Source organism: Cibotium barometz, chromosome 53 (genome assembly GCF_041138505.1).
Source record: "Cibotium barometz isolate CiBa-2024 chromosome 53, ASM4113850v1, whole genome shotgun sequence".
Classification (NCBI taxonomy): domain Eukaryota; kingdom Viridiplantae; phylum Streptophyta; class Polypodiopsida; order Cyatheales; family Cibotiaceae; genus Cibotium; species Cibotium barometz.
This window is the reverse complement of record NC_141098.1, coordinates 35,393,937-35,420,246: the sequence shown is the minus strand read 5'-3', so window position 1 is coordinate 35,420,246 and position 26,310 is coordinate 35,393,937. Positions and strand designations below refer to the sequence as shown.

The 26,310-nt window shown below is 44.7% G+C and overlaps 1 protein-coding gene across 4 annotated transcripts; it reads right to left on the bottom strand.

The window, feature by feature from the left end:
• Positions 1 to 3,178: 3,178 nt before the first annotated feature.
• On the bottom strand, positions 3,179 to 22,937 carry LOC147608566 (protein CHUP1, chloroplastic-like). 4 transcript variants are annotated; one of them, XR_015264499.1, is made up of 11 exons: positions 22,484 to 22,937; positions 22,181 to 22,390; positions 21,755 to 21,834; positions 6,591 to 7,466; positions 5,078 to 6,475; positions 4,810 to 4,941; positions 4,500 to 4,681; positions 4,293 to 4,404; positions 3,793 to 3,942; positions 3,359 to 3,519; positions 3,179 to 3,245 (listed from the first exon to the last, which is right to left on the bottom strand). XR_015264499.1 is itself a non-coding variant. In XM_086789403.1 (10 exons), exons 2-10 carry the CDS (start codon positions 22,266 to 22,268, stop codon positions 3,409 to 3,411), a joined length of 3,129 nt encoding a protein of 1,042 aa, XP_086645529.1. In that variant the 5' UTR covers positions 22,269 to 22,390; positions 22,484 to 22,937; the 3' UTR covers positions 3,179 to 3,408. The 4 variants fall into 4 exon arrangements, 2 of the variants coding, with proteins under 2 accessions (XP_086645529.1, XP_086645530.1); XR_015264500.1 differs by having other exon boundaries at positions 22,560 to 22,873; XM_086789403.1 differs by having other exon boundaries at positions 3,179 to 3,519.
• Between the last annotated feature and the right edge of the window lie 3,373 nt (positions 22,938 to 26,310).

Here is a 26,310-nt window from a genome sequence, read left to right as displayed (position 1 = left end):
GAGTACTTTCCCATATAGTGTGTACTCTTTATCTTTATGTTATGGTTATAGAGAAGAGAAGAGAATAGAATAAAATTAAGTCATCCATCTCTCTTATTGTGTGCTTGTCTTCTCTTGTGTGTGTGTGTGTGTGTGCGCTTGCAAGGAGCTCCAACTCACCCTCTCCCGCAGTCTTTTCACCTCTTGAACTCTTTATGCAAACCGGCACTATGATACCCCATGAGAAGAATGAGGAGAAGAGGGTGAGCTTGAGATCTTTATTTTTGCAAGCAAACATACACACACAATAGTAGATATGCATACAAGAATCTAGAGTCTCTATCAGAAATAATGACTTTTGGCAAACCATAGTGCACAAAAATTTGCTTGATGAACATGATCATGGCTTGCTAAGAAGTCAATGTTTTCTTACAAGGTAAAAAATAGGCTTGTTTACTTAGACAATCCACTGTGGTCCAGATCATGTCATTATGACTATATGTAGTAGGAAAACCCATAATGAAGTCCATTGATATATGTTCCCAAGTATCATTAGGGATTGGTAGAGGTGTGAGTAATCCTTGGGTCTTATCTTTATAGCTTTTGATTCTTTAACAAATAGAAAATTCAGCCACAAATTTTGCTACATCTTGTTTAAGATAAGGCCACACATTTTGCTACATCTTTTTTAAGATAAGGCCAAAAGAATTCTCTAGACAGTAATTATAAAGTAGCAAAAACACCTTGGTGATCCATATATGGTGGTTGATGCATTTCCTCCAATACAAACTATCAAAAAGGCTATGTAACACACAATCTCTTCTAAAAGAAGAGGTAACCCCATCATGACACGAATAGTCACCAATAGGATTCCAATTATTGTCTCTAAGCTTGATCCAGACTTCAGAGAAATTAGGGTCACACTGATAGGACTCTGTCGTGGGACTCAAGGGTTCAATTTTAATCACAGAGATGTTGTGGGCACACTAGGACATCTACTTAAAGTATCTATCACAATGTTTTCCTTCTATAGTTAATATTGAATCATAGGCTAGAAAATTTGGATAAATGAAGCCCATTTGATATGGCGATCAGACATCAAGGTTGGGTTAACAAATGATGAATGCTCTGTTGGTCAATTTTGATTAAAATTTCAAATAATGTTTCCAAAGTCTCAAAGCATGAACAACACAAGATTCATCAACGTGAAGGCCATAATATGATCTTTGAGTCTATCACCGAGAACATACATCCATTAAGAAGCTCAATATCATTGAGCTTTCCCTTCAAAATATCTACTTCCATAGATATCACAAATTTTCAAGAGTAAAACCATAGACATGTATGTATCTCAACAAGTTGGCTCTTGGAGTCTTATCCCATCTATGTTGATTGCTTCTTCACCTTGTTCTTCAACAAAGGTATGTCGAGAGCTATGGACGTGGTTATGAAGTTTCTTATTATCCTAGGAGAAATTTAGATAGTAAAGATTTATCATCCAATCTCTCTCTCTTCCTCTCTTTGCATCTCAAGTATAGATATTTAGTCTTCATGATACAATCTAAAATAGATTTAATTTCTTCTTGCTTAAATTTTTACACTAAGCAATGAAGCTCCACCTTTCTCCACTCAGAGTGGCTCCAACAACGAAAGAGAACTTACGCAAATGGAAGTCAAGTGAGGAACGACACAACAAGTTCATTGATACTCAACTCTCCAACTAGAGTTTGTTCTTTCTTGGTTTGTTCACCCCCTTCAAAGTGGGGGTGTACCCAAGCAAGCTTTAGAATGTACACTTATTAGGTGGCTCTTGGAGTCCATTCCATGAGATTATCATCTAGGTCTATTTCTTCTTTACCACATTCTTCAAAAAAGGTATGCATGGACCTATAGAGATAGTTATGAAATTTCTTATTTTTCAATCCTAAGAGAAATCTAGCCAATACATCTTTATCATCCATCCTCTCTTTCATTGCATCTCAAGTTGAGATACTTGGTCCTTGCAACATGTCTAAAATAGATTCACCCTCTTCTTGTTTAAAGTTGTAAGCTAAGCTACAATAGATCCACCCTTTTCTTGTTTAGAGTATTAAGCTAAGCAATCGAGCTTCATCTTTCTCCATTTAGGGAAAATCCAATAGTGAAAGCAGACTTAAGCAAATGAAGGTCAACTTTTTCTACCAAATTGAGTGATGCCCAACTTTGCCATCAACGTGTATTATTTTTTTGGTTGACTACGTATATAGAAGCTTTGTAAACTTGATTAAATAATTTCAGATATTGCATTGGATCACCAATTCCATTGAATTTGATTTGAAACATAGATGAACTTAATTGAGCAGGTTCAAGGGCTCTAGCCACTCGTGCTACTTGCTTTACAACACCCCTTGGGTGCCATTCTAAGAAATCTCTTTATTATGTATATTGATGATGTCAATGGTTGAGGTTATGCATTATGACCCATATGGTTTTTTTGATATGCTGACGGGTACACATATCCCGAAGGGTTAGGTGTGGAGGTTGTGGTGGCAAGACGTTACCTTCTTCTAAGAGGTCCAACAAGGTTCATTAGGATCGTATGAAGTTGAAGGGTTTGGTCCAATGAGGTTTACTTCATGAATGGTCGTACAGCGTGAGTGTAGGTGAATGGTCGTACACCGTGAGTGATGACATGGTACGTGAGTCTAAACCACCTCTATATCTTGAGTAGGCATCGGCCTCAATTGAACTAGGCAACCTGTAATTAGGGTTATCGCACTCCAAAAACTTGTTTTGTGGCTTGTCCTATTTCTTGCATGAAATGTTTCCAATGAAACACTTCTCCCCCATTGCCTATTGAGTTCTTTCAAAACTGGCTGCCATAAGTACATAAGCATAGGCCTGCTAACAAAGCCATGTAGAAGCTGCTGAATACAATAAGAAGGTGTGCCCCAAAAGCCCACTACCATAGAGGTTCAACCTTCATCTAGAGAAAACCCTACCCAAACTTTTCCATGGACAACTTCATCATGCATACAAGAGACTGTCCACTGCTACTACTATTACATCCCTACCTATATGGACACCCAAGGGTAGTAGGTACAGGCTTTTAAGATAAGGAACCCTCTTTATACTGCTGTCTCAGTGATACAGAAGCCACTTCTAATGAGGAAAATCTGCATACAAATGTTCACTAAAAGAGAGAAATAGACACCACCCCTACCACAAGCAACGAGAAGTTCTTATTATGTCGTCTTCAGAAATCATGAAAAGTAAGAGCACATGTGCTGCCTGCAAAATTTTATCAAAACACTAGTTTCAGTATTCCTGTAAAAGCTCATTTTCTCAGGTCATTACGCCTTGCCTGACCACAAATCTATCAGGTCCATTGCTAATATACATGCCTTTTTGCTATCTAAGAATGGCCCCGTGTATAAACACAGCAACTGCCTAGGATGCTTCATTCATGTCATTCGCTGACTGATCCACACTCTGGGCACGCACGCGATCTCGGAGCTTTTCAAATGTACGCATGCTTTCCGCATCAAATCCTCCAGCAAACTGGTAAAGCACACCCATCAGTAATGTGAGTTGTTTCATAAAATAAGGCTGGATACAGAACAATGCATGCCTGTCACAGCTGGAGCATATCCAGGCCACCTGTGCAGGATGGATAGTCAATCTTGCCTGTCCAACTCCTGCCCATGGAACAGGCAGGGAGTGCTCTGTATCCAGTCTAAGAATCACAGAAACATTCCTTGACTGGTCCAAAATGTTCGCATGTCATTGTGGTAAAGTTCTCTAAGCTATCAAAAAAACAGATGGCTGACTGACCTGATGAACACGAAAAGCAAATCTCACTCCTTGAAGGAGCAAAAACTCTCTCTGCGGCTCTTTGGAAGCAGATGCTGCTGCTGATGAGTCCAGCTCTGATGCAACACGCTTCATGTACGTCCTAGCTAATTGTACGGTTGCAAGTTTGATCTGGGACAAACCACTCCATCCTTAGATAACACATAACATGGTCATCATGTGCACGATAGCATTGTAAATTCATAGTTGCATCAACACTTTGTATTGATAAGTAGAACTCTGTATATACGTTGATGAATGGCTAGTGCAATACCATGTATTGATTTGTTCACGGCTAACCTGCTTTGATAATATGGTCTTGTATAGAGTATTATTTGATGATGTGGTAGTGTGGCATCCCATTGGCATCCGTTTTCACTTATCTCGTTTTCCATATTCATATGTTTGCAATGACCCCGTATAAATTCTGTTTTGCTGTTTTGATAACTAGGGAATTTAGAAGCTGAACAGAAAATGTTTACCTTGCCAACCAACCCAGTATCAAGCATCCACTGTGTCGGAACACCGAACTCTTTGTACCGAGCTATAGCCATGTCTCGAGTTCTTAGAAGGGCATAAACACTTTGCTCCACCCTGTGTGAAAATATAGACATGAGCTCAAGGCAGAACAAGCATGGGCTGCTCTACAAAGGTGAATTTTAATCTGAATGTAAGATGTGAAAGCTTACTTTTCTAGCAATGACAGCATCTTCTTCAGAGACGATTCACATGGCATGCGTGGGTCATCTTCGAAAGAACTGATCTCGACTTGCAGCTTTTTCAAATCCTGATATTCAAATGCTGCTTCTCTGAAGACATCAGCTTTGCTCTCAGGCCAATCAAAGTGCTTCAGGACAGCACGTTCATCCACCTGCCACCAAACAACCACGGCTATCATGAGAGAGTGATACCCTAAGCCACACACCATAATACTCTAAAGCGCGATCAATACATTCAATAGCAGACCACTCTTAAGGATTAGAAATAAAGAAGCTTTACCAAAAAGGACAGCTCTTCATCAAGCCAGGAAACGAATGCAACCACGTCTTCAATGTCGTTATAAGCAGCATTCCGGACTTCCATTGCAAGGGATTGCACAAAATCGCCTTGCATCTCAACGTCCGCTTTGACCTGACTCCACCAACACACAGTGAGGCACCACACTTAACCAATTGGGAAGTGAAACTATCACCCCAGTTATTGCACTCATTGGGAAGTGAAACTATCACTCCAGTTATTGCACTCATTACACACTCAAGGGACATACCGCCAATAAGAATGCAGATCGATTCTCAATTTCACCAATCATATTGTTGCGGACATCTGAAACATTTACATCAGAAGCTCCCACAGCAGTATCCTTCTTTGCCTCTCTTCTCATCAATGACTGGTAAAACTCTACTACTTCTGGGGCTCTTTGCACTTTCTCTCCCCCTGGCCCTTGTGACGTCATGCTACCAGGAGGAGGAGGAGGCGGTGGAGGACCACCAGGAGCTCTAGGTGGTGGTGGAGGCAGTGGTGGAGGGCCTGGGGGCCCACTTCCGGACATTTTAGCAAGTGGGCTACCATCTGAGGGCCCTTTTGCAGAAGATTTTGGTGCTGGCTTGGGAACCCTTGGAGCCCTTTTCTGTACCTCAGAAAGCTTCATCTTGTTCACCACAAGCCGCACTGGATTCTGTTCAGATGTCAACACACTGTCCCCTCCCTTATGTGGCAGTCTATCAAGATTTATCTTTCCAGGTGCAGTTTTGTCCATCTTGACTGGTGGAGCAACCTCTGGCTTGAGCTTTTCTACAAGCTTCTCGGCCCTGGCTTGGTCAGCTTTTTCTTTGATAGCTTTCTCTCTAGCAAGAGCCAACTTGTGCCTGTCCTTGAATGCAGGGTATCTTTCCTCTAGGACACCGGCCACAGACTTTGACATTAGGTCAAATGAAGCAGCAACATTACTAGAAGGTTCATTTGCATCAACATTTGACCTTGTTCTGATTGGAGCTGGCTCTTCAAGGGACTCATTAGAGTCAGAGGTAGAGTGCCTAGCACTCTCGAACTCGTTTGTTCCAAAGGTTGTTATGGCTACAGAATCACTGTTATTCCTCATCATAAGGCTTTCTAGTGACCCCTTTGACCTCGTATATCTGTGCCCAGGACCTGACATTCCAGCTGGTGAACTTTTCAAGTTTAAAGAAGAGGCAGGTGACAAGTGAGAGTCTTCTTTACTTCTACCCCATTTCTTCAATTTATTAATGAGACCTGATTTTTTGGAGCTGGAATGCCGGATTGAGTGACCATCAAAAGAAGAATCATCAAAATCACATTCAGATGGTGTTGATGGTAGTGAAGATATACTGGCATAATCCTGTTCGCTTTGCTCTCTGGATTTGGCAGCTAAGAGATCTGGGCCTGCATATTCCATCATGAGTTGCTTTGCCTTCTCCTGTGATTTAGGACTTAAGCTCTTCCCCAAATCAAGAGCTGTGGCCTTTCCAGGTGGTGCCTGATAATTCCTTAGTTCATATCTTAAGCATGCATTAACCCATCTCAAATACACAAGCTCTTCAACCTCACTAAATCTGTTCATCTGCAAGCCTTCTACTTGCTTACTTAGATCTTCATTTGCCAGCCTTAATGTGGAAGCTTGGGCTTGCACCTGGGCCACTAAATCACTCTGCCATCCAGCCAAACAATTGATCATTTCTGAATCCAAATGCAAATAAAAAGAACACTATTTCAGCCTACTTGTTTAAGAGCAGCAACACAAACTGAATGGAGAGAAATTCTACCTCAGTCATACTTGAGAGCTCAACGATTTTAGCCTCGGCTGCATCAAGTTTAACTGTCAGTTCTCGCTTCTGGTGCTGAAGGTCCTTGCTTGTCCTGCGCAACTCCACCACTTCAACTTCCAACTCCTTCAAGGTCTGCAATTTCCTCTCCATGTCAAAGTCCTTGGAGGCCACTTTCTCCCTCTCTTGAAGGGTGGCTACTTGCTGCTTGAGGATCAAAAGTTGTGCCTTTGTCTGGCCAGCATCGCTTTGTATTGTCTTCTGCAGATCTTTTATTTTCGCTCTTGCTGCTTCAAGCTCCTTCTTCAAGTTTTCCTTGCCTTGGAGTTCCTCAGACAAGTTCTTTGCCTGCTCTTCTAGAGAAATCACCTTAGCATTGAGCTTCTCAATCTCGGCATTCTTTTTCCGCAACTGCCTTTCCAACTCAAGATAGTTCTTCTCCTGCTCCTTTAACCCATAATATTCAAGTAGCTCTGCTTCAAGCTTCATTTCTTTCTGTTGCAAGTCTGCCACTATAGCCTTTAACTGTGCGAGATCTGCAGAGCTATTCCCACCTGTCGTGCCTTGATTGCCCCCCTTGGGTGAGAACATTTTGTTGGCGGATGCAGTCAGAGCTTCAAAGACCTCCAAAGCTTCATCATCTTCAGAATTTGACTCATACTTTCTCGACTCGACGCTATCGTCTGACTCGTACTTCAGGCTCGTTCCATCCTCTCCGAACTTTACCCTGTCAGCTGACTTCTCGGAATCTGAGGGGAAAGCAACGCCTCCTTGGAAGAGTTCATCAAACTCTGGCAGCAAGAGTTGATCACTCTCCTGAAAACTTTTGCAGCTTGAGGCAGGACTGAATGTGCTTATGCGCTTCACTTCCTCCTCCTGATGGGAGGACAAGTTTAACAAGGTGGATACTTAATAGTCTCTCTCTCTCTCTCTCTCTCTCTCTCTCTCTCTCTCTCTCTCATGATGGCAACATTGGAAGAAGAAAAACATAGAAAAATAAAGGCGTCAAATGAAAAGAGTTATGGGAGCCCCAAACAGTCCCACACCTCAGCATGATGGGGCAGCATTATGCAGACAGATGGGTATCATGGGAACCCCTTTTGTGGATGCATGACGAGTCGGGAAATACCCGACAAGGGGAACAACTCCCTATCCTGAAATTTAAAGACCCTGAATCACGGGCTGAGTTCCTGAAAAAAAAAGGGTGGCCCTCAAAGCCACCAAGACAAACTTGGGAGATGATCACACCCTTACAGGTGGAGCATAGCAAAACTGGGATGGCTGAAGTCATGGAAAGAAAAGCAGGAAAATGGGCAGTCTGCCGTGATGGTAGGGTCATCAGCAGAAATGAACACGTGCATGACCACACGGGGTCCCTGACACCATAGATAAACTCCACATGGCCATATGGAATTGCAACACCACTCTATGGTCTAACCTGGAAGGTTTTGCAAAGACATACACAGGAAGGGATAATATTTTTTACACAGAGACTCATCAAAGCCCTGAGAGAGGGCTACCTGATGTGTCAGGATATGTATGGGAGTAAACTTTTAGGGGGAAGACATGCACCACCACCGCGGGAGGGTTTTTTTTTTTTTTTTTGTTGGCGCGGGGCGCGGGGGGGCGGTTGCAGGGGGTGTTGTGGCATGCTTGTTTTGGCCTCTTCTGAGAAAAATGCTCATAGTGGTCAGAGGGGATGAGGAGGCCTGCTTTATGTGAATGCGATTAGCGAAACTTGACTTGAGAATGATGCATATTCCAATATGCTACTTCCTACCACAGACATCAGCATTTGCCATGCACTGTGACAAAGAGGGTAGTCCCCATATGCACCAATATTTGCAAATATTGCAGGGTTCTCCCAACAAGGAGAAGTCCTCTTGTTGGGAGACTTGCTGGGAAACACGACATATGTATGACTTCCAAGGAGATGCCATTATGCTGTCAGAGATTGACTTGGCCAAGATGGACCTTTAGATGGCCAACCAAGATACAAGGGAGGAAACATCTGGTAGACACTTCTTGGAAATAGGGGCTATGCATGAACTGGTTATATATAATGGGATGTCCAAAAGACCACAGCTAGACAGCCTTACATGTTTCCCACATTATGGAGGTGGATTACCTCATTGGGTGTCCTTTTCTCATATCACATATCCTAGGATTCACCATTGCCCCTCCCCACATACTAGTCAACCACACAAACCTCTCCTTTATAATCTCATGCCACACCTTAACCCCCCCACATCCATACCCCCTACCACAAGCTTCACCTGCATCCATTTCCATCACGATCCTGATCACATCTTGTTACGACCCTTACATGTGGGAACACATGGGACTTACATGTGGCGACACGTGGGACGCATATATATTGATATGCGGGATTTTCACGCCAATAATGCGTGGGACACGCGTACGTTGCGTGGGAAAACCAATGGCGGCATACTATTGCACATCATCGCTTATATTAATAAGTGTGAACGGGTAATGTTTGTGGGTGATGGTTGCAGGCCAAAGACCTAGTGATGTGTAGCATGGGGGTACCAACGAGGACACAGGAGGCGCGTGAGTATGGTGTGTGGCTGGGAAGGTACACACTGGACGACCAGGGTCACTCCTATATATAATGGTTGGGTGGTTAAACATCGTATGCCAAGCTAGGTTTATTTTGGCTATTCTTGAGTTCATCTTCTTCTCTCTCACGTTTTTTGCATGAGGCTTGAATCAGAGATTTAGGTTGTCTTGCATGGAGGCCTAACATTTGGTATCAGAGCCTAGGCTTTTGTTCTTGGCTATGGAGGAAGCATAGCTGCAAGCTTGAGCTTGCTTTGAGTGGGGAGAAGCATGGAGATTGTGGAGAATTGTTCGCTGCAGCCGCCCATTTTGGCTTCTTTCCGTTGCTGCCAGAATTCCGTCATATTCACTGGCATTCCATCCGTCACAGTCGTTACGTTGCTGCTGCCGTCGTCGACTCTTGCCATCCGTCCGTTGCCGTCCGTTGAAGCTGCCGTTGACCTGCCTATTGTCGGCCGTCACCTCTGCAGGTCTTGTGGCCAAGCCACAAGCACCTTTGGTGTGGTGCTTGTGCTGTCTCACATAGTCGAGCCAAGCCTTCCTCTCCTCTCGACCCTGCTACAGCATAGGTCACACAAGCAAGCCACCATAGTCAGCCGCCTTCGATCGTCAATAGTGTAGAGAAGAAAGGAAAAAAAAAACCCACTATTTTCATTACAACCAAAAAAAAAGCTTATTACAAAAAAAAAAAGAGAGAGCCTAAGCTTTCTACTTCAAAGGTTTCTAGAGGGAGTTCACATGCGGTGTATCTTAGCAACAATCTTTCTTTCCAGTGGACTGTTTCTCGCAGCACTTGGCACAATCTTCGAAGTTGAAGTTCTACACGGCTTCTATCTTCATCGGCTTTGACATCCATACGACCAGGGGCTCACTTAACCCTTCTCTTTTATTTTCCGGCGTTTGATGCTTATTACATATTATTAGTTAAAAATGGAATCCGACCACTTTGCCCCACAATCACCGGAGCCTGTCCCTCTTCGTCAACATATGCATGATTTGCGGAAGAAAATGAATTTATTCATGAATGATATCCGCACTATGATAACACCTATACACTGGTCCCATGTGAGCCCAGTCCGGGACGAGTCAGCTAGGGATCCATCCCAGTCGTCCGAGGTCAGGTGTGCATTGTCCTGCACAGGAGTCCAAGGTCAGGTGTGGCATTGTCCTGCACATGAAACAGTGCCAGTCCGCACTGCGAGTCTCCCTCTGGAATGATGATAGTGATTCTGTGTATCTGGTATGGTACCGGATGCCATATCATTGTGTAGATAGTTAGGGTGGGTTTGCTTTTAGGAATAGGGGCCAGCCCATAGGGCTACCCCAAGTCTTAGTGTGGGCATGGGGATAGTGTGAAACCACCCCCATGAGGACCAGGAAGGCCCTGGTTGAACCCACCAGCCATGGAGGGGCTGTAGGTGTCACCAATTGGCCGACCATTTGGTCCATCTCCAGTTTTTGCGTCTCGTTCACTTGAGGCCAGGCCGGTGTCTCATGTGAAGAGGCCAGTATTTTGCTGACATGGACGGGAGCCAGACCGGTGCCACCCGTGTGTTAGCAGGAAGGTGTCGTATGGACGGGAGCCAAACTGGTGCCACCCGTGTATGACCTGGACTGTGTTCGACCCATGGGATTGTCACGCCATGGAGGAGCCAGTATTCGTGCCGTGTCTTACCTATGGGACTGTCACTCCATAGGGAGGCTCGTGCCTGGAACTGTGTCTTACCTATGGGACTGTCACTCCATAGGAAGACCAGGTTTTATATTTTACGTCGTGCCATTTTTGTGCCGACAGATATTTTGTACTTGTTCCATGAACGGGAGATATGTCCATGTTACTATTTGCACGGGAGATATGTCCATGTTACTATTTGCACATGCACACATGTTCTGCATGTTTGAAACTGTTTTCGCATGACTTGTATTTTTGTGTTTGCCTGCTTGACGTGTTACTTACTAAGCGGGGACGCCTGCCAGTGAGTCGTGAAGTCTGCTCTGTCTTCTCACGAGTTTTGGTGCATGTGAACAGGTGGTAAGTATATTGCACATGTTAATTTAATACCTTAATCTCTAACCTTTTGATTTATAAGCTCATTTGTTCACACTCACTTAAAAGTGGGCACCTCCTTTGAGCACCCACTTAGGGGCCAAGGTGGGGAGCCCCATTTAAGTGTGTGTGTGTGGCCAAATCACTAAGGTTATACTCCCCCTCCAATACTCATAAAAAGAGAGGCGACCACCCTTCGTAACAAGGAAGACAGCCGGCGATTTCTTGGTGCGCATATTCTTCAACAATCGGTGCCTTCGCCTATTGCTCTTCAGGCTGCAATCAGGCATCAAAAACTGCTACGCATGCTGTCAGGCTGTGCTACTTATTATCCCAGGCGGTTGTGCGCTCCACCTGCCTCTCCCATACAGGCTGCTCCTACAGCCAATCGGCTCTCTGCAGCCAGGCAACTTTTACAACCAGGGGGGGCTGCTTCTGTGCTTCTACAGTCGGCTGCTCCTCCATGATTCTTCCTCATGCAATCGCCAATGTACTAACCTCTGTTGGTGGCTGTACCCTCTGCTGTGGGCTGCACTGGTTGTCCAGTGGGCTGCCCACCACACAAGCAGGCAGTTGCGCAGGCTGCGGCCAGGTACAATATCTACTACAGGCGCTGCTTCCTCTGTCTACTACGGGCGCCTCCATCTCAACAGAGCGGCTGTGTGCTGTGAGTCCTCTCCAACTGTGTGCTACAGGCCAGTGGCTGCAAGCTGCCATCTCTTCTCCACTGTAGCCTGGCAACCATACAGGCTGTGTGTCACCTCCATACAGCAACTACTCATCTCGAAATGTTGTGTCTCGGTGTCTCTCTCAAGTAACTACACACAGACACCATAAGTGTTGGTCCTCCATCTACTTTCCACAAGTAAGTGAATTTCAGATTTTAGTAAAGTATTTTGTGATAAATTTGATAAGGGACTCTCTCCACGGCAACACCCGTTCGGTGCTGGGTAGTCCAAGCTCTATTGGAGAACCTCGGTCCAAAGGTGCTGAGATCGGGAGAGCCAGGCGTTAGTACGAGAGCGCCTATTTGTGCGTGGTCTTGGAACACCAGTTGGGCGCTCTCCGCGGAGTCCAGTGAAAGCACAGGACCGTAGACACTGGACCACGCTAGTGGTCGTTCTGCTTCGAGCATCTACTTCGAGCCTATTTGCTTGGTACTATATTCATATGTACATGGACATCATCTGGTTCTTGGAACCCATGGAGCATTGTATTTGTTAAATACTCCCAATAAATATATCATATATTGAGGGGGGGGGGGGGGGTTGGCCCGTTCCGGCCCTAGTGCTGGTGTCCATCTATTTATTTCATTTCAATTCAATTTCAAGTTGTATTAAGTTGTCCATTTCAAATTGTGGTATTAAGTTGTGCCATTGAAGGGCCCCCCTACACAGGTATTTGCTTTATTTCTTCTTCTGGAGAACTGTATACAAGTTGAACTGTGTCCACAAGACTGAGTAGACAAACTAACTGACGGACCACCAAACGCAAGGACAAAGCGACCAAACACTGCCAGACTTTGAAGCTATCTTCGAGAGAAATACACCGGCCCGAGACTGAGGGAAGGTGTGCTGAATACTCCCGAAGAGACTGAGCTTCTTTGCCTTGGGCTGAGAGCACAAGTAGGGCTGTAAGTATGCACATGCAAGAGCCTAGGCACACATGCTTGACTTTTGATTATAATCTCTGGTTTATATCTGATGAATTATGGACTGAACTAAACCTGTCTTTTTATATGCTTCAAGGTGCCCAGTCGGCTGCCCCTTAAGCCTGTTGGCTGGCAGAAAATGTCGAGTGACATTCAATGTCGGTCAGCTGTAGCAAATATTTCATGACTAGCATTTTATGCTAGTCGGCTGCCTTTATCAGGTCGGGTGGTTGCCAGTCCTCCTCGCCGACTGGGCCCAAGACCTCAAGGGATCTGGCCGACTGCTCCATAGCTTCCCAAAGGCTGGTCGGCTGAGCCTAAGGCACATGCATCTGAATGATGAGCACTTGTCGAATTCTCCACAGTGGGTCAAGAGGACAGACCTGACACTAAGGGTGGGAGACTGACTCGTAGCATAGATAAGTTTAAATGATAAAAGAGGAATTCCTACTATATTAGAATTCAAATGTTTAGATGAGACTACCGCAGTGTGTGGGTGCACGTGACAAGTGATGGCACCATTTTGGATTAATCTCTGATTATCTTTGTAATAATTAAATTTGTTAGCCAATTTTATCCATGGATAAGTTTAGACTTGTTGCATGTGCAGAAGCTTTGTTGTATTGCCACAGCCAAGAAGCTTTGTTGTATTGCCACAGCCCTAAGCCTAATTAAGAACACGATGCTGATTAACACAGGATTAAGACAAAGGAGAGAGAAGAAGAGAGAGATTGGTGTCAGGTTTTCTTGTATTTTATATGGTATAAAAAGGTGGCTTAATGTATGTACATGCTTGGGCCTTGGTCAGCCCCATAGGGGTGACCTTCTCGCCCCTCTCTACATGACTACTATTTACTTCTACTGAATGAATGAATAAACTGCTGAATACTTCAATGAATGATGACCTCATGCTTATATATGAATCATGATCTGGAGATGCTGGTTAGCCAACTGCCTTGCTGTCAGCCAACTTCATGGACAAAATAAACTTCTGAATTCATGCTGTGCTGCCTTCATTAATTGCCCAATCATTTGGCCTACTTTTTGGCACATGGCCACCTGCTGCCCCTACTAGCTGCCGGCTGAGGTTTGGGGGCTGCCAATTGGGTCCTCATGCCCTCCAATGGTATGGATGCTGATGATAATGCTGGTGCTGATGTACTGCAATGGCTGGTGCTTGCTACTAATGAAGATGACGCTGATGATGACACCTATATGCTATCCTAACTGCTGGATTAGTCAAGGATTATGTTTTTCATTCTGAAGATTAAGCCATGGCACAGGCATGCACGTGACATTCCGTTCTGCTAAACTTGATGACGGGGTGGACACTCTGCCTGGACTTCTACTGACTTTTGAACTACTACTAACTTCTACTTTAGGTGACCTTGACTTTAACTCATTTTTGTCTGAACACCTTCACTCCTAATCTCCACTTCCAAGTCTTGTTGAAGAACTGAGCATTTGTTCCACTACTCTCCCCATGCCTTCTTTTCCCTTACCCTTAACACAGCGGCGGGTCACTTGCCAGAATTGATCATGCCTATTGCTAGGCCTTTGGAAATAATCTGAGAGCTTAATGATGTACTGGTTCTGCGTACATACCCTCAAGGAATGCTTCCTTTGTCTTCGCTTGTTGTTGCAGACCACTCTATCTACTACCCTGCTGGAATTGTGCACCTTCCTTGGGACAGTGCTTAGTGGGCTAAGTGATACAATGCTCCATGGAATCAATGAACCAGATGATGTCCATGTACAACTGAATGAATACAGTTACCAAACAAGAGACTCGAAGTAGAGTTCGAAGAAGAGAGATCCACTTGAAGAAGTCTAGTCTCTACGGTCCCGTGCCTTCACTGGAATCCGTAGAGAGCGCCCCACTGGTGTTCTAGGACCACGCACAAACAGGCGCTCCCCTACTAACGCCTGGCTCTCCCGATCTCGACACCCACGGACCGTGATTCTCCAAAAGCTTGGACTACCCAGCACCGAACGGGTGTTAGCAGCAGTGAATATCCGTATGAAAGGAGAAGTCTCTATTACTGCTGTTGCTGCCAGCCCGCAAGTGAGAGAGTCGCCTGTAGTTCGCTAGTGGGAGAACAAGTATCAGAGGCGCCTGAGTGCAGCTGCATAGGGGCAAGAGAAGGACGCTTGGGCACAGCCGCCTGCGGGAAAAAGAAGGAGGGCCTGTGCGCAGCCGTCTGCAAGCAAGAGAGGGTGGCGCCTGGGCGCAGCCACCTGCGGGTAAGAGAGGTGAGACCTGTGCGCAGCCACCTGCAAGGTAAAGAAGAAGGTTGCCGCGTGTAAGGTAAAGAAGAAGGTTGGCGCCTGGGCACAGCTGCCTGCGGGCAAGAGAGAAGAAGGGTCACCTGGGAGCAAGAGCAGGAAGAGTCCCCTGTGGGTAAGCGTAGAGAGAGAGAGAGAGAGAGAGTCGCCTGGGCAAAGGTGGCCGAGCCACGTACAGCTGGCCGACTCATCCTTTGCATGGGGGGCGGCCAGTTTAAAGGCTTCTAAGGGAGGGTGGTTAGGTGACCATGCACCCACCATCACACACGGTTAAGGGAGAGCTTCTCTCCCCACCATGGCCCAAGTGTGGGTGCCCATAAAGGGTGCCCACCCTAGAAAAAGGACACCATGAAGTATTGGGGAGGCCGCCCACTTATTAATGGGTGTGAACCTATAACCTTATAAAAACAAAGGTTAGAAATAATGCCATAAAATAAACAAATGGAATACACTTACCACCTGTTCACACGCAACAAAACTCGTCAAAAGACAGAGCAAACTTCACGACTCACTCGCAAGCGTCCCCGCTCAGTAAGTGGCACGTCAAACAGGCAAACACAAGAATACAAGTCACGCAAAGACAGCTCCAGGCATGCAAACATGAATGCACGTGCAAACAGTATCATGGACATATCTCCTGTTCATGGAACAAGTACTAAACATTCCTGTCGAGCACAATGATGACACGACAAAAAGTATAAATCTCGGTCTTCCTATGGAGTGACAGTCCCATAGATAAGACACAGATCCAGGCACGAGCCTCCCTATGGAGTGATAGTCCCATAGGCAAGACACGGCACAAATACTGGCACTTCCATGGCGTGACAATCCCATGGATAGAACACAGTCCAGGTTATACACGGGTGGCACGGGTGGCACCAGTCTGCCTCCCGTCCATACGACACCATCCTGCTACCACACGGGTGGCACCAGTCTGGCTCCCGTCCATACGACACCATCCTGCTAACACACGGGTGGCACCAATATGGCTCCCGTCCATGTTATGCAAAATACTGGCCCCTTCACATGAGACACCGGCCTGGCCTCAAGTGAACAAGACACAAATCTGGAGATGGACCAAACGGTCGGCTAATTGGTGACATCCCCCCGGGCTTTTAAAGAGTTGTCCTCAACTGAAAAGCCTCAAGATATGCCTGCAACAACTGTGGGTAGTCAACAAAATAATCCTCATTTACCCACTTTGCATCAATGGGCAAAAAATTCTTGAACTTCACAAGGTATCTCCTGGAAAGTTTTCCTACAGGTAGCCTTCTCTCCTTGTGAAAGACAATCTGTTGTGGCTGGAGGATCTCCTCAAGCTCATCAATCTCTGGCGGATCTTCTGTGGCAGGCTCGTCAGGATCTGGCTCGACATACTTCCGCAAAAGACTCACATGAAATGCATTGTGAATCTTTCAATGACTAGGTAAAGCAAGCCTGTATGACACTTCATTGATCTTTTGAATCACCTTGAAGGGTCCATAATAGCGAGGAGAAAGCTTAGGATATGATCCTTCTCGTCCTGGCCTCTTCTGAAGCCTAGCTTTCTCAAATTTCAACAAAACCCAATCACCTTCTTTGACTTGCATGTCCCTTCTATGCTTGTCAGCAACCATTTTATGCTTATCTTGTGACCTTGCAATGGCTGTCCGTACCTAAGCAAAGGCTACATCCAAGTCACCTACATACTCATCACCTACAAAAATCTCATCCTTTGTACGAAGGATGGGTGGCAAGACCACTCTGCCATAAATAATCTCAAACAGGGCCTTTCCCGTGGAGGCATGGACCGTATTGTTGTAGGCAAACTCAACAAGTGGAAGATACTTCTCCCATGCAGTCTTTTGATCTGCCACATAACACTTCAACAAATCCAACACGACTGAATTTGCAGCTTCACTCTGACCATCCGTTTGCGGGTGATAGGCCAATAGCAATGCTTTCCCATGGCTGCGAGGGAATAGGCAATGGTTGTAGCAAACCTGGAGGCTTCTGCCTATCAAATTTCACCTTTTGGCAGGTGACACATGCACGCACATAGCCTCAATGTCCTTTCGTATGCTTGGCCAAAAGAAGTATCTCTGAATCATGCGAGTTGTAGGCATGATACCACGATGATTAGCATAGGGTGCGGCACGACATTCCTTTAAAACCTTGGGACGCATGTCCTTCACCACACATAGGCAATTTTCGTTCATGAGATAGCCCTCTTTGATCACATAAGAGACATGAGTGTGACCAGCCATCAAATCAGCCCAAATATGACAAAAATCAGCATCCAAATGATACAAATCACGCATAGTAGTCAATTCCCCATGTGGGACTACTGAAATTGCAGCCACATATGGCCTCCTGGACAATGCATCTGCTACCAAATTCTTCTTTCCAAGCTTATGTCAATACATCCACATTCACATCATTATGTTCTATCTTTTCACGAACAAAAAAAACCAAGTACGCAAAAAGACTCTTCTTTATTGCTTTATTAATATGGATGTGTGATACAATAGGCATGGAATCTCCCTCTTTGCCAGCATGATCAACACTACCCTGCATACCAGAAACTACATGCATATTAGGCTTAGATTGCTTGTCCTCTTGTATCTTGCTTACGTTTGGGGCATTGCCGAAACATATGCTCTTTGCTTCCACATGCAAAACATTTCCCCTCTTTTGCATTTTGCTCCCTTTGCTCAAGAGTCAAGCCAAACCTGTTCTTCTTGAGCCATGGATGAGATATTTTCAGCTTTACCTCCCTTCTGGACCTCCCGGAAGCTCTTTTTAGGTGGTTGTCATAACTTTGCCCTTAGAACCCCCTTGATCTTGCTTAATTTTGCCAATTGCTCCGTAGCAAGAGCAGAGGCTATAAGCTGTTGCAAAGTGTGTTTTGGGTGCAATTCAATGCCCGAACGATAAGCTGATTGCAATCCGGAGCGAAACTTCCTCTTTCTTTCATTCTCAGTGATTTGCATAAAGGGAGTTACCTCAAGCAACACTTTCCAAAACTTATTGACATACTGCTGCACACTTTCATTATCTTTTTGCTCAAGTCTATCCCACTTTTGGGTGAGAGTTTGCTCTGCATTAGGTGGCAAGAATTGGGCATTCCAAGTGCAAATGGGGTCTTTGGTGGTCTTTTCAGTGATCCACCAATGAGCAGCTGTCCCCTTCAAGAACATGCTAGCATGGTGTACTTTAGACTTCTCAGTGAAGTCCTCATCACTAAAAGCAATATCAAATTGTGCCATAAATGTTAACACCTTGAAAGCATCATGCTCTCCATGAAAAACATCAAACTTAACGGACTTGTCACCTGCTTTGAATTCCTTGAGCTTTCTGGCATGAGGCTCATGGTCTTCTCTTTTTCTTTTTCCCTTATCCAACGGGGCAACCCTATCTGCATGGACTCCATGCACCATCATAGAAGTTTCATGAAGCACGGTGGCATGTGCTCCACGAACCTGAAAATCAGATGCATGTGACCTTCCTGCATAAGGCAATGTCTCTCCATGAGACAACTCAGTAGGCAAAGCTCTTCTAGTTGCAGACCTGTCATCCCCTCCATGGGATACATGTGACGATCATCCCTCCACGAGCACTAGCATACATATACCTGTCACCCTTTGTGCCTTATGGAGATGATGCACGACGAGAGGTGGCTGTCACCTCTTCCCTTTGCATAAATGACCTCAACCTTTGAGATGCGGGATCTCCATGCTTCAAGCGAGGTGGATTTCTGAATTTCAGCTCTCCATCTTCCCCCTCTTTGATATCACCTTTGCGAAGGAGGTAGGAAAGTGCCAACTCCCTTGGCTTCTTGCCCACTTCTCGTGCCATGGACTCAAAAGTCATGTCCACCATTGCATCGGCTTTCCTTGCTTCAATGGCACTTTGCACATGGGGATCTTCATGGAGTCTTCACGATTGCTACCGAGGATTCTTCACCCTTCTCGGTCTTCCGCTTGGGACATTGTGGCCTTTCTCGCCACAATCATTACAGGTCCTCTCTGCCTTTAGTTTCTCGCGGTCAGCGTCGGACTTCTGCTTAGAAGACTTCTCCGTTGAAGCCTTCCCTTTGCCCTTGTTACGCCCTTTCGACCATTGGCCAGTTAAGGCCTCCAAACATCCGCCCTGTGGAGGGTTCGTGAATCGTTCCTCTTGGTCCAAGACCATGGGCACAAGCTCCTCCAATGTGATGGTGCTGAGCCTGCCACCACTGGTAATCAAAGACGAGTAAAATGCTGAGTACTGAGAGGACAAGTGCGACAGCAACGTTATGGCCATGTCCTCTAACGATATCTCCTTCCCAGCCTGAAGAACTTCCTACTGAAGAGCCTGCAGCTTGTTAATATGCTCCCACATCGTCGACGACTTTGCAGGGCTCATAACCCGCATCTGTACTTCCAAGGAAATCCTCTTCATGGGCGATACCCTGTTGTAAAGAGAAGCCAAATGCTGCCATATACCTTTGGCCAAGGTCATATGCTTTACATGATTGATTACCTGCGGTGTGCAGTTGAGGAAGATAAATGAACGGACCATGGCGTTGACACGATCCCACAACTGTGCATGTGCCTCCCGGTGCTTTCGGGTCGACGGTAACTCCCCTTCCTCTACTTCCGGCCGTAGAACCCCAACAACGATGAAATCAGCAAGGTCGTAAGACTACAGAACAGATTCCATCATAACCTTCCATATGCCGTAGTTGTTCCCGTCCAATTGACAGTCCACCGGGAACGTGGGGAGTGTAGGGATCTTCACATGCCTCTCGGCCATCTCTAACAAATCTGCCATTGCAAGAATGTAATCTGAAAAAGGGTGGGTGGGTGGGAACAAAGAAGAACTTACACCAGCAAGTGGCTGTCCAGCAAATCAGCCTGTCGTTCTCTTGCTTCTCCTCTTCCCAAACAGTCCCGAATAGTCCACCAATTAGCAACTCAACAGTCCTCCTCTTGCTCACACAAATCCCAAGAACTATCAAGAGCCTAGGGCTCTAATACCATGTCAAAATACGCAACGGAGATGATGACAAAATCTGGAAACACAAGAGCAAGTGCAGAAAAAGACAGCAATGGAGAGAGAGGCATGTAACTCTACTATATATACACAAGAAAAATCCCGAATACAAGATACAATGTGGCAAGGGGCTATGGGGCCATTTTATATGGCCCCAAACAGCAGTCGGCCTGTTCATAGGCAGCCGACAGGACCAAATACTCCACAACCAACATAAAGACACCCAGTCGGCCAGAAATCAACAGTCGGCCAACATCATCAGGGTGTCCACGACCTGTACCATGGTCGGCCAGCACCAGAACTGAAGTCGGGTACTGCAGGTGCAGTCGGCCAAGACAAGTGTCCTCCTACCACCACAGGGCTGCCACCCAAGCCACAGAAAAATGGGAAAAAATGGGAGGAAAATACACGGAGTGAGGAAAAATGAGAAAACACCTACAAAGGGCGGGCACACCCACAACAGAGGCCCTGGTGTCTGGTAAAGACAGGAGATGACTTCTAGCAGGGATCGGCCCACTCACACAAGTGATACAATATGAGGATCAAAGATGCCTGGCCATGTACTTGATGGAGCTCACACAACACAGGGATGTAATACTGAGAAAGCATGCTAAGAGACAGGCCCAGCCTCAACGGGACACCTCTTAGAGAGCCATCATAGATTTCTTTGTGGTACTAGGCCCACAACAAGACACCTCTCAAAGAGCCATCACAAGTTTCTTCACAGTACAGGCATCCATATCAGAGTCCCACCACCCATACCAGTGCCTCTATTCCGGCATCAGACCCCACCACCCATACCTGTGCTTCGACTCCATGCCCTAGAGGAGTTCTCAATGGAGCGAGCCCGATCTGTCCTGCAAGCCACACGCCCTCGATACAAAGGACCATGATCTTCCATCCAACAAAGACAGATCCAGAAGATTCTGTCTATATGACATGCTCCCGTCACAGATGCCTGACATTCCCTCCACCATCAGGTCAGCTCTAGCTGAGGCGGGTATCGTCGTTAGCTGATCACTACATATCTCACTCTTCACAAGATCATCTGCTGACTACATGTACATACACTAGTGTTGGATGTTTTCTTTTTAACTCTTCAATTTTCCATGGCTCGGTATATCCATGGTACCATTGTATCACTTTTAGTCTCTTAGACCCTTGGGGTCTTTCGTAGATGTTAATATTACTCTCTCTCTCTCTCTCTCTCTCTCTCTCTCTCTCACACACACACACACACACACATACACACACGCACACACGCACACACACACACACACACACACAAAGCATGTGTGTGTAGCGTAATCATTGCATGTGTATGCTCACACACAACAATAATGATTTCACCTCCTCACACATGCATGCATAATATGAGTATGTTCACACATTCATTTCTCCTCCTCACATGCATGCATAATATGAGTATGCATACGCATACACATATTGTTTATGCACACATACAATAAACTTATCCCAAACATGAATGTGTGTGTGCACGTGCACACAAAAAATATGTTTATGTTCACACATACAAACAAACGTGTGTGTACATTCAACCATGTATCATTGACAGAGACGAACCTCCTCTTTCGGTGGTGCATGTGCGTCTGCATAAGTGTAGATCTCCTTGCCATCACTGGGCTCTTCTTCAGTTGGAGGTTCTGCAATTGACCAATCAAAGGTCCTAATCAAGTTCTGAACCTTGAAATTACTAGAAACCGATAATCCAAGGCTACCCAGAAGTGACCCTACATTGCCAAACTAACCCAGCATTTCAGGACAGAGACAAGAAACTGACCCAGCATTCAAGACATGGACAAGAAATACCTATCCCAAACTGGTGTACAGAACTAATCCAATTTTCAAGACATTAGGGAGATAACTAAAACAGAATTAATGTGCAAAATTACCCAATTCAAGTGACGATGGATTAAAGCCTTAATCCAAAGTCTTGAGTTTAGAGCTTAGATTGCTAGGCAGACCAAATGATAAAAAAGATGTCCTTACTATGAGTCCGATCACGATTGCCCTTTAGTTGTGCATATCTGACAGCTACCACAGAGCAGGCGACCGCAAGAACCACACGCACTAACATGTAAGCTGATCAAAATCGCATGCCGAGATCAATGGCATGGCATCATAACACAACCCTCCTAGCGTTGGCTTTGATAATTGGAAAGGTCAGGCTTACTCTGCAATGAGCTTATCGTTCAATTTCTGCAAGGGCACAGACAAAAACACGGTGAATCGAGCGCCTATTAGGGGGGTAGATAAATAAAGCATGCATTAAAATATTGAGTAATTCCGCACATGCAGGATTCAGAGGAATTGATTATTGGTTTCATCGCTCACGAAAGCACACGATTAATTGGATGGTTAGTGAGACCTGCACGCAAAGGAACGGACTTTGATGTAAATCAAAACCTAATTGGGTGGGATCCAGGGAAGATTTAGATGTTTTGGAAGGTGAGGGCAGCTGTGTGATGGACTCGTCCGTGAGAGAGAAAGAGAGAGAGGGGCACTATAGAAAAATACATGTAATGTGTGTGAGTGTGTGGGGGGGACTCGTTCTTGAGCGAGCTATGGAGAGGGGGGCAGAAAGATGCTAAAGAGAAGAAGAAAAAAAAAAGCGAGGGAGAGAGGGGGCATGTGTGTGTGTGTGAGAGAGAGAGACACACAGCGCGCGTGTGTGTTGTGTGTGAGAGAGAGAGAGAGAGAGGGGGGGACATTCTATGGCATTCTTTTGAGGGTGCTACCACCTGAGAGTGACACCACCAACAAAAAAAAAAAGGCCCTCGTGCGAAAAAATGGACGCTCGTGCCAAAACTTTGCTAAGGGAAATTCAAGAAATTAGTGTAGAAATTCCCAGCCCTCTCATTGCCAAATTTTCACACCCCCAAAAAAAAAACACATAGTCCAACAAAGAACTTTTCTTCTACATTTGACCCACCGCTACCTCCAACTAACTTGCACGTGTGACGAAAACGGGCTTTTGGGAAGTTGGAACTAGCTGGTTACAAATCAACCAGGTTTGCCCACAACATATATGTGGATTAAGCTAATGCCCATATTTGGAAAGTTGGAACTAACTTGCCTAGTGCCCACATAGACACACACACACTCTCTCTCTCCCACTCACACACACCCCACCTTCAAAGTTCATCCCAAATTACCTATTTCTAACCTATTATGCTCTACTCGCTTTGAGCCCGAATATAATTAACTAGCGTCCGTAATTATTATGCCCTAGGAGCACACAACGCTTACGAGCGCTAATTAATTACTAGGAGCACACAATGCTAGGCCAAAAAAAATTCATCGGCTCCTCACGCTCGGACCACACAGCACAGCGCCAAAAAAAACATTTTTTTTTACATCGTCTCTTGACAGTCGCTACAGAACATGCAGGGCCCAAAAAAAAAAGCTTCCTTTTTTTATCGTCTTCTCATAGCATGCAACGTAGAAGTGTTTATGGTCTTACCCTCTCTCTCGTAGACTGTCGCCTGACAGTCGCTACACAAAGCGTAGGGCCCCAAAAAAAAAAGCTCTCTCTCTCTCTCTCGTAGACTAGTAACTGTTTATCGTTGTGCTCTCGTAGACTAGTAACCGTTTATCGTCATGCTCTCTCTTGTAGACTGGCTAATCTCTCTCGCATCGGAGGCCAAAGCCTTAAAAAAGGCGACAATCTCTCCTTTGCATTTTATTCCCATAGCTGAGGTGGTTAAGATATTTCCACAAGTGCTAGACGTCAACCTCCTAATGTTTTCAACCTTTGCCGTCTATGATCCCATTATTTATTCACGTTAAGGTTCTTTCTCTCTCTTTAATTAATTAATACAAAAAAACAATTTTGTTGCCATATTTGCTTGCATTCAACCAAGTGTAGTTCCCTACATCTCACCAAATATGGTTTACATTTTGACCAAGCAAGCATACTTACCTATATAGAGCCAAGTATGATGAGTTTCGCATGATCCAAGGGTGGGGCCATAGCTTACAAGAGTTCCGACTAGTGTTGGAAAAAAAACCCAAGTTTGGTTTACTTCTACTCCTATACTTTTAAAATACCTCCAAAAACTAAGGCTGAATGTTTTTTTTTTTGAAAATTTGAGAGGTTTTAGCTGTAGAAACCTAAATTTTCCAAATATTGCCTTCAAGCCTTAAATTTAAAGATTTGTTACCATTTTAGTGCAAACTTTTTCCTAAGCACTGGGAGTCCTCTAAAAGCTCTTGCACCTTCCAACCTGTGTTTACAAGATAAGGATATATTCCCTAGCTACCACTCACTTTTAAGAACTAAGACCTACCTTAGATGGTAGGCCACCAAGATTCGTGCATAATCACCTATGTTCAATCCCAAATAAGCATAGCCATGTTGCCTTTTTGCATGAGGTCGCACTTGTTTCCACGCGCAACACTTTCGTGATATGGTTGTGCAGCTCTATAGTTTACACACCCAACCATTGTCCGCCATGTGGATGTGTTGGGTTTTTGGCAGCGTTGAATTAAGGTCTTTTCTCACCCTCATAATTTAATGTGTCATGAGAGGAGATTTCGAGCATTTATGATAAGAGATTGTTTTACGTTCCTACACTGTAATATTAGCAAACAATACCATGACAAGTTAGCCATGTTTTTTCGTAATTGTCCCTCAATCGACATAGTTACAAACTCTATAGCCAAGTTTTCAGAAGCCCACTTGTGGGAAGTAGTCCTATATCTCTTCAATCCACCAAGACTTTGTCCTCTAGCTCCTCAATACACCAAGACTTTGTGTCTTCTCCTATATTCGAGGCCCTAGCTAGATCTTTTCTTTCCTATTAGGCACAACACTAAGGAATTTGTAAAACAGTACCACAATCAGCACATTTACAAACTCTATGGCCAAGTTTCAAAAGCCACTCGTTTGAAAAGGCCCTAAAGCTACGTAGCACCACCCAACATCCGTGAAGTAATCAAACTAGAAATCAACTCCCCCTACACATATAGAGGTCAAACCCAAGTGGGCTTTCCTTTAGAGAATCACCAAGCTCTAGAAAATAGCCCAACCACCCAATTATTTACACCATTTACAAAAACGAACATGCTCATGGTAGTCAAGATTGAGCCCATTTAAGAAGAAAAAATCTAGTGAAAAATCAACTCAATTGCATACAAAATCAAACTATTCTAATTTTAGCTTTGCTTAATATTTTTAGAAAACCTTTTTGTTAAATGGCCGGCCAACTTATATTTAATCATTCATGAAATGATGAACCTTAATGGCTCAGACACTAATGGTATATCATTATTATACCACATTAAATATTAACCAAGTCCAATGAAATGAATGCATTGGGGACCTGTCCATATAAGGCAATATAGGTTCATGTGTGTGCCCTGACACACATACTAGTGCTGGGCATTACAAGCCTTGGTTGTAACGTTTTGGGGGAAATGTAAAAAGAGTATGTAAAGTTTTTGGGAGAAAAAAGAATATTTATAAAAAGAATTTTCGCTTGCACGAAATTGTGTGGGCATTATTATTTATTATTTTATTGTGTTTTTTGAAGATGAAAAGTTTTACTACTACGTGCAGAATAGTAATGATAATAATAATGGACAGCTTTACAGTAATCAACAATTAGATTACAAGGTTCATTGGAGTTAATGAAGATTAGAGCTTAATTAGAGTTGATCTTGATCAATACAAGGTTATTAGCAGTTAATCGTGTCAACTAATCAACGATCACTTCACAAGGCTATTTAGAGTTGATCTTGGCCGCTAATTCAGAGATCGAGGATTAACTTACAGAAAGCTGAAATCTTCTCTTCGTTAGCGTTGAGAAATTATTAGACTTGCTGTAAAGCAGTTTCCTAGCATGCTCTTCAAGTGCTCACCAACAACTGTCTTTTGAACCAATAGAAAACCCTTCAAAAAAATTTGTATCGGTTATTTTTCCTAGCCCGTTAAAATAATCCTGGTCGTCCACACATGTCCGGACTCCCTTGAAACGCCCAACTCCCGCCTAGTCCTACCAGTGTCCTGACACTGAGAGAGAGAGAGAGAGAGAGAGAGAGAGAGAGAGAGAGAATCTACCCAAGTCTTCTCCACACGTAACTGTAAAGGCAAGATATAATCATCATTGACCAGCCTA

Coding starts and splice junctions, on each gene's coding strand:
- LOC147608566 (XM_086789403.1), bottom strand. CDS start 22,268: ATGTTAGTGCGTGTGGTTCTTGCGGTCGCCTGCTCTGTGGTAGCTGTC. Junction 4,942..5,077: donor GATCTGCATTCTTATTGGCG/GTATGTCCCTTG, acceptor TGGTGGAGTCAG/GTCAAAGCGGACGTTGAGAT. Junction 3,520..3,792: donor TTGCTTTTCGTGTTCATCAG/GTCAGTCAGCCA, acceptor GTGCTTTACCAG/TTTGCTGGAGGATTTGATGC.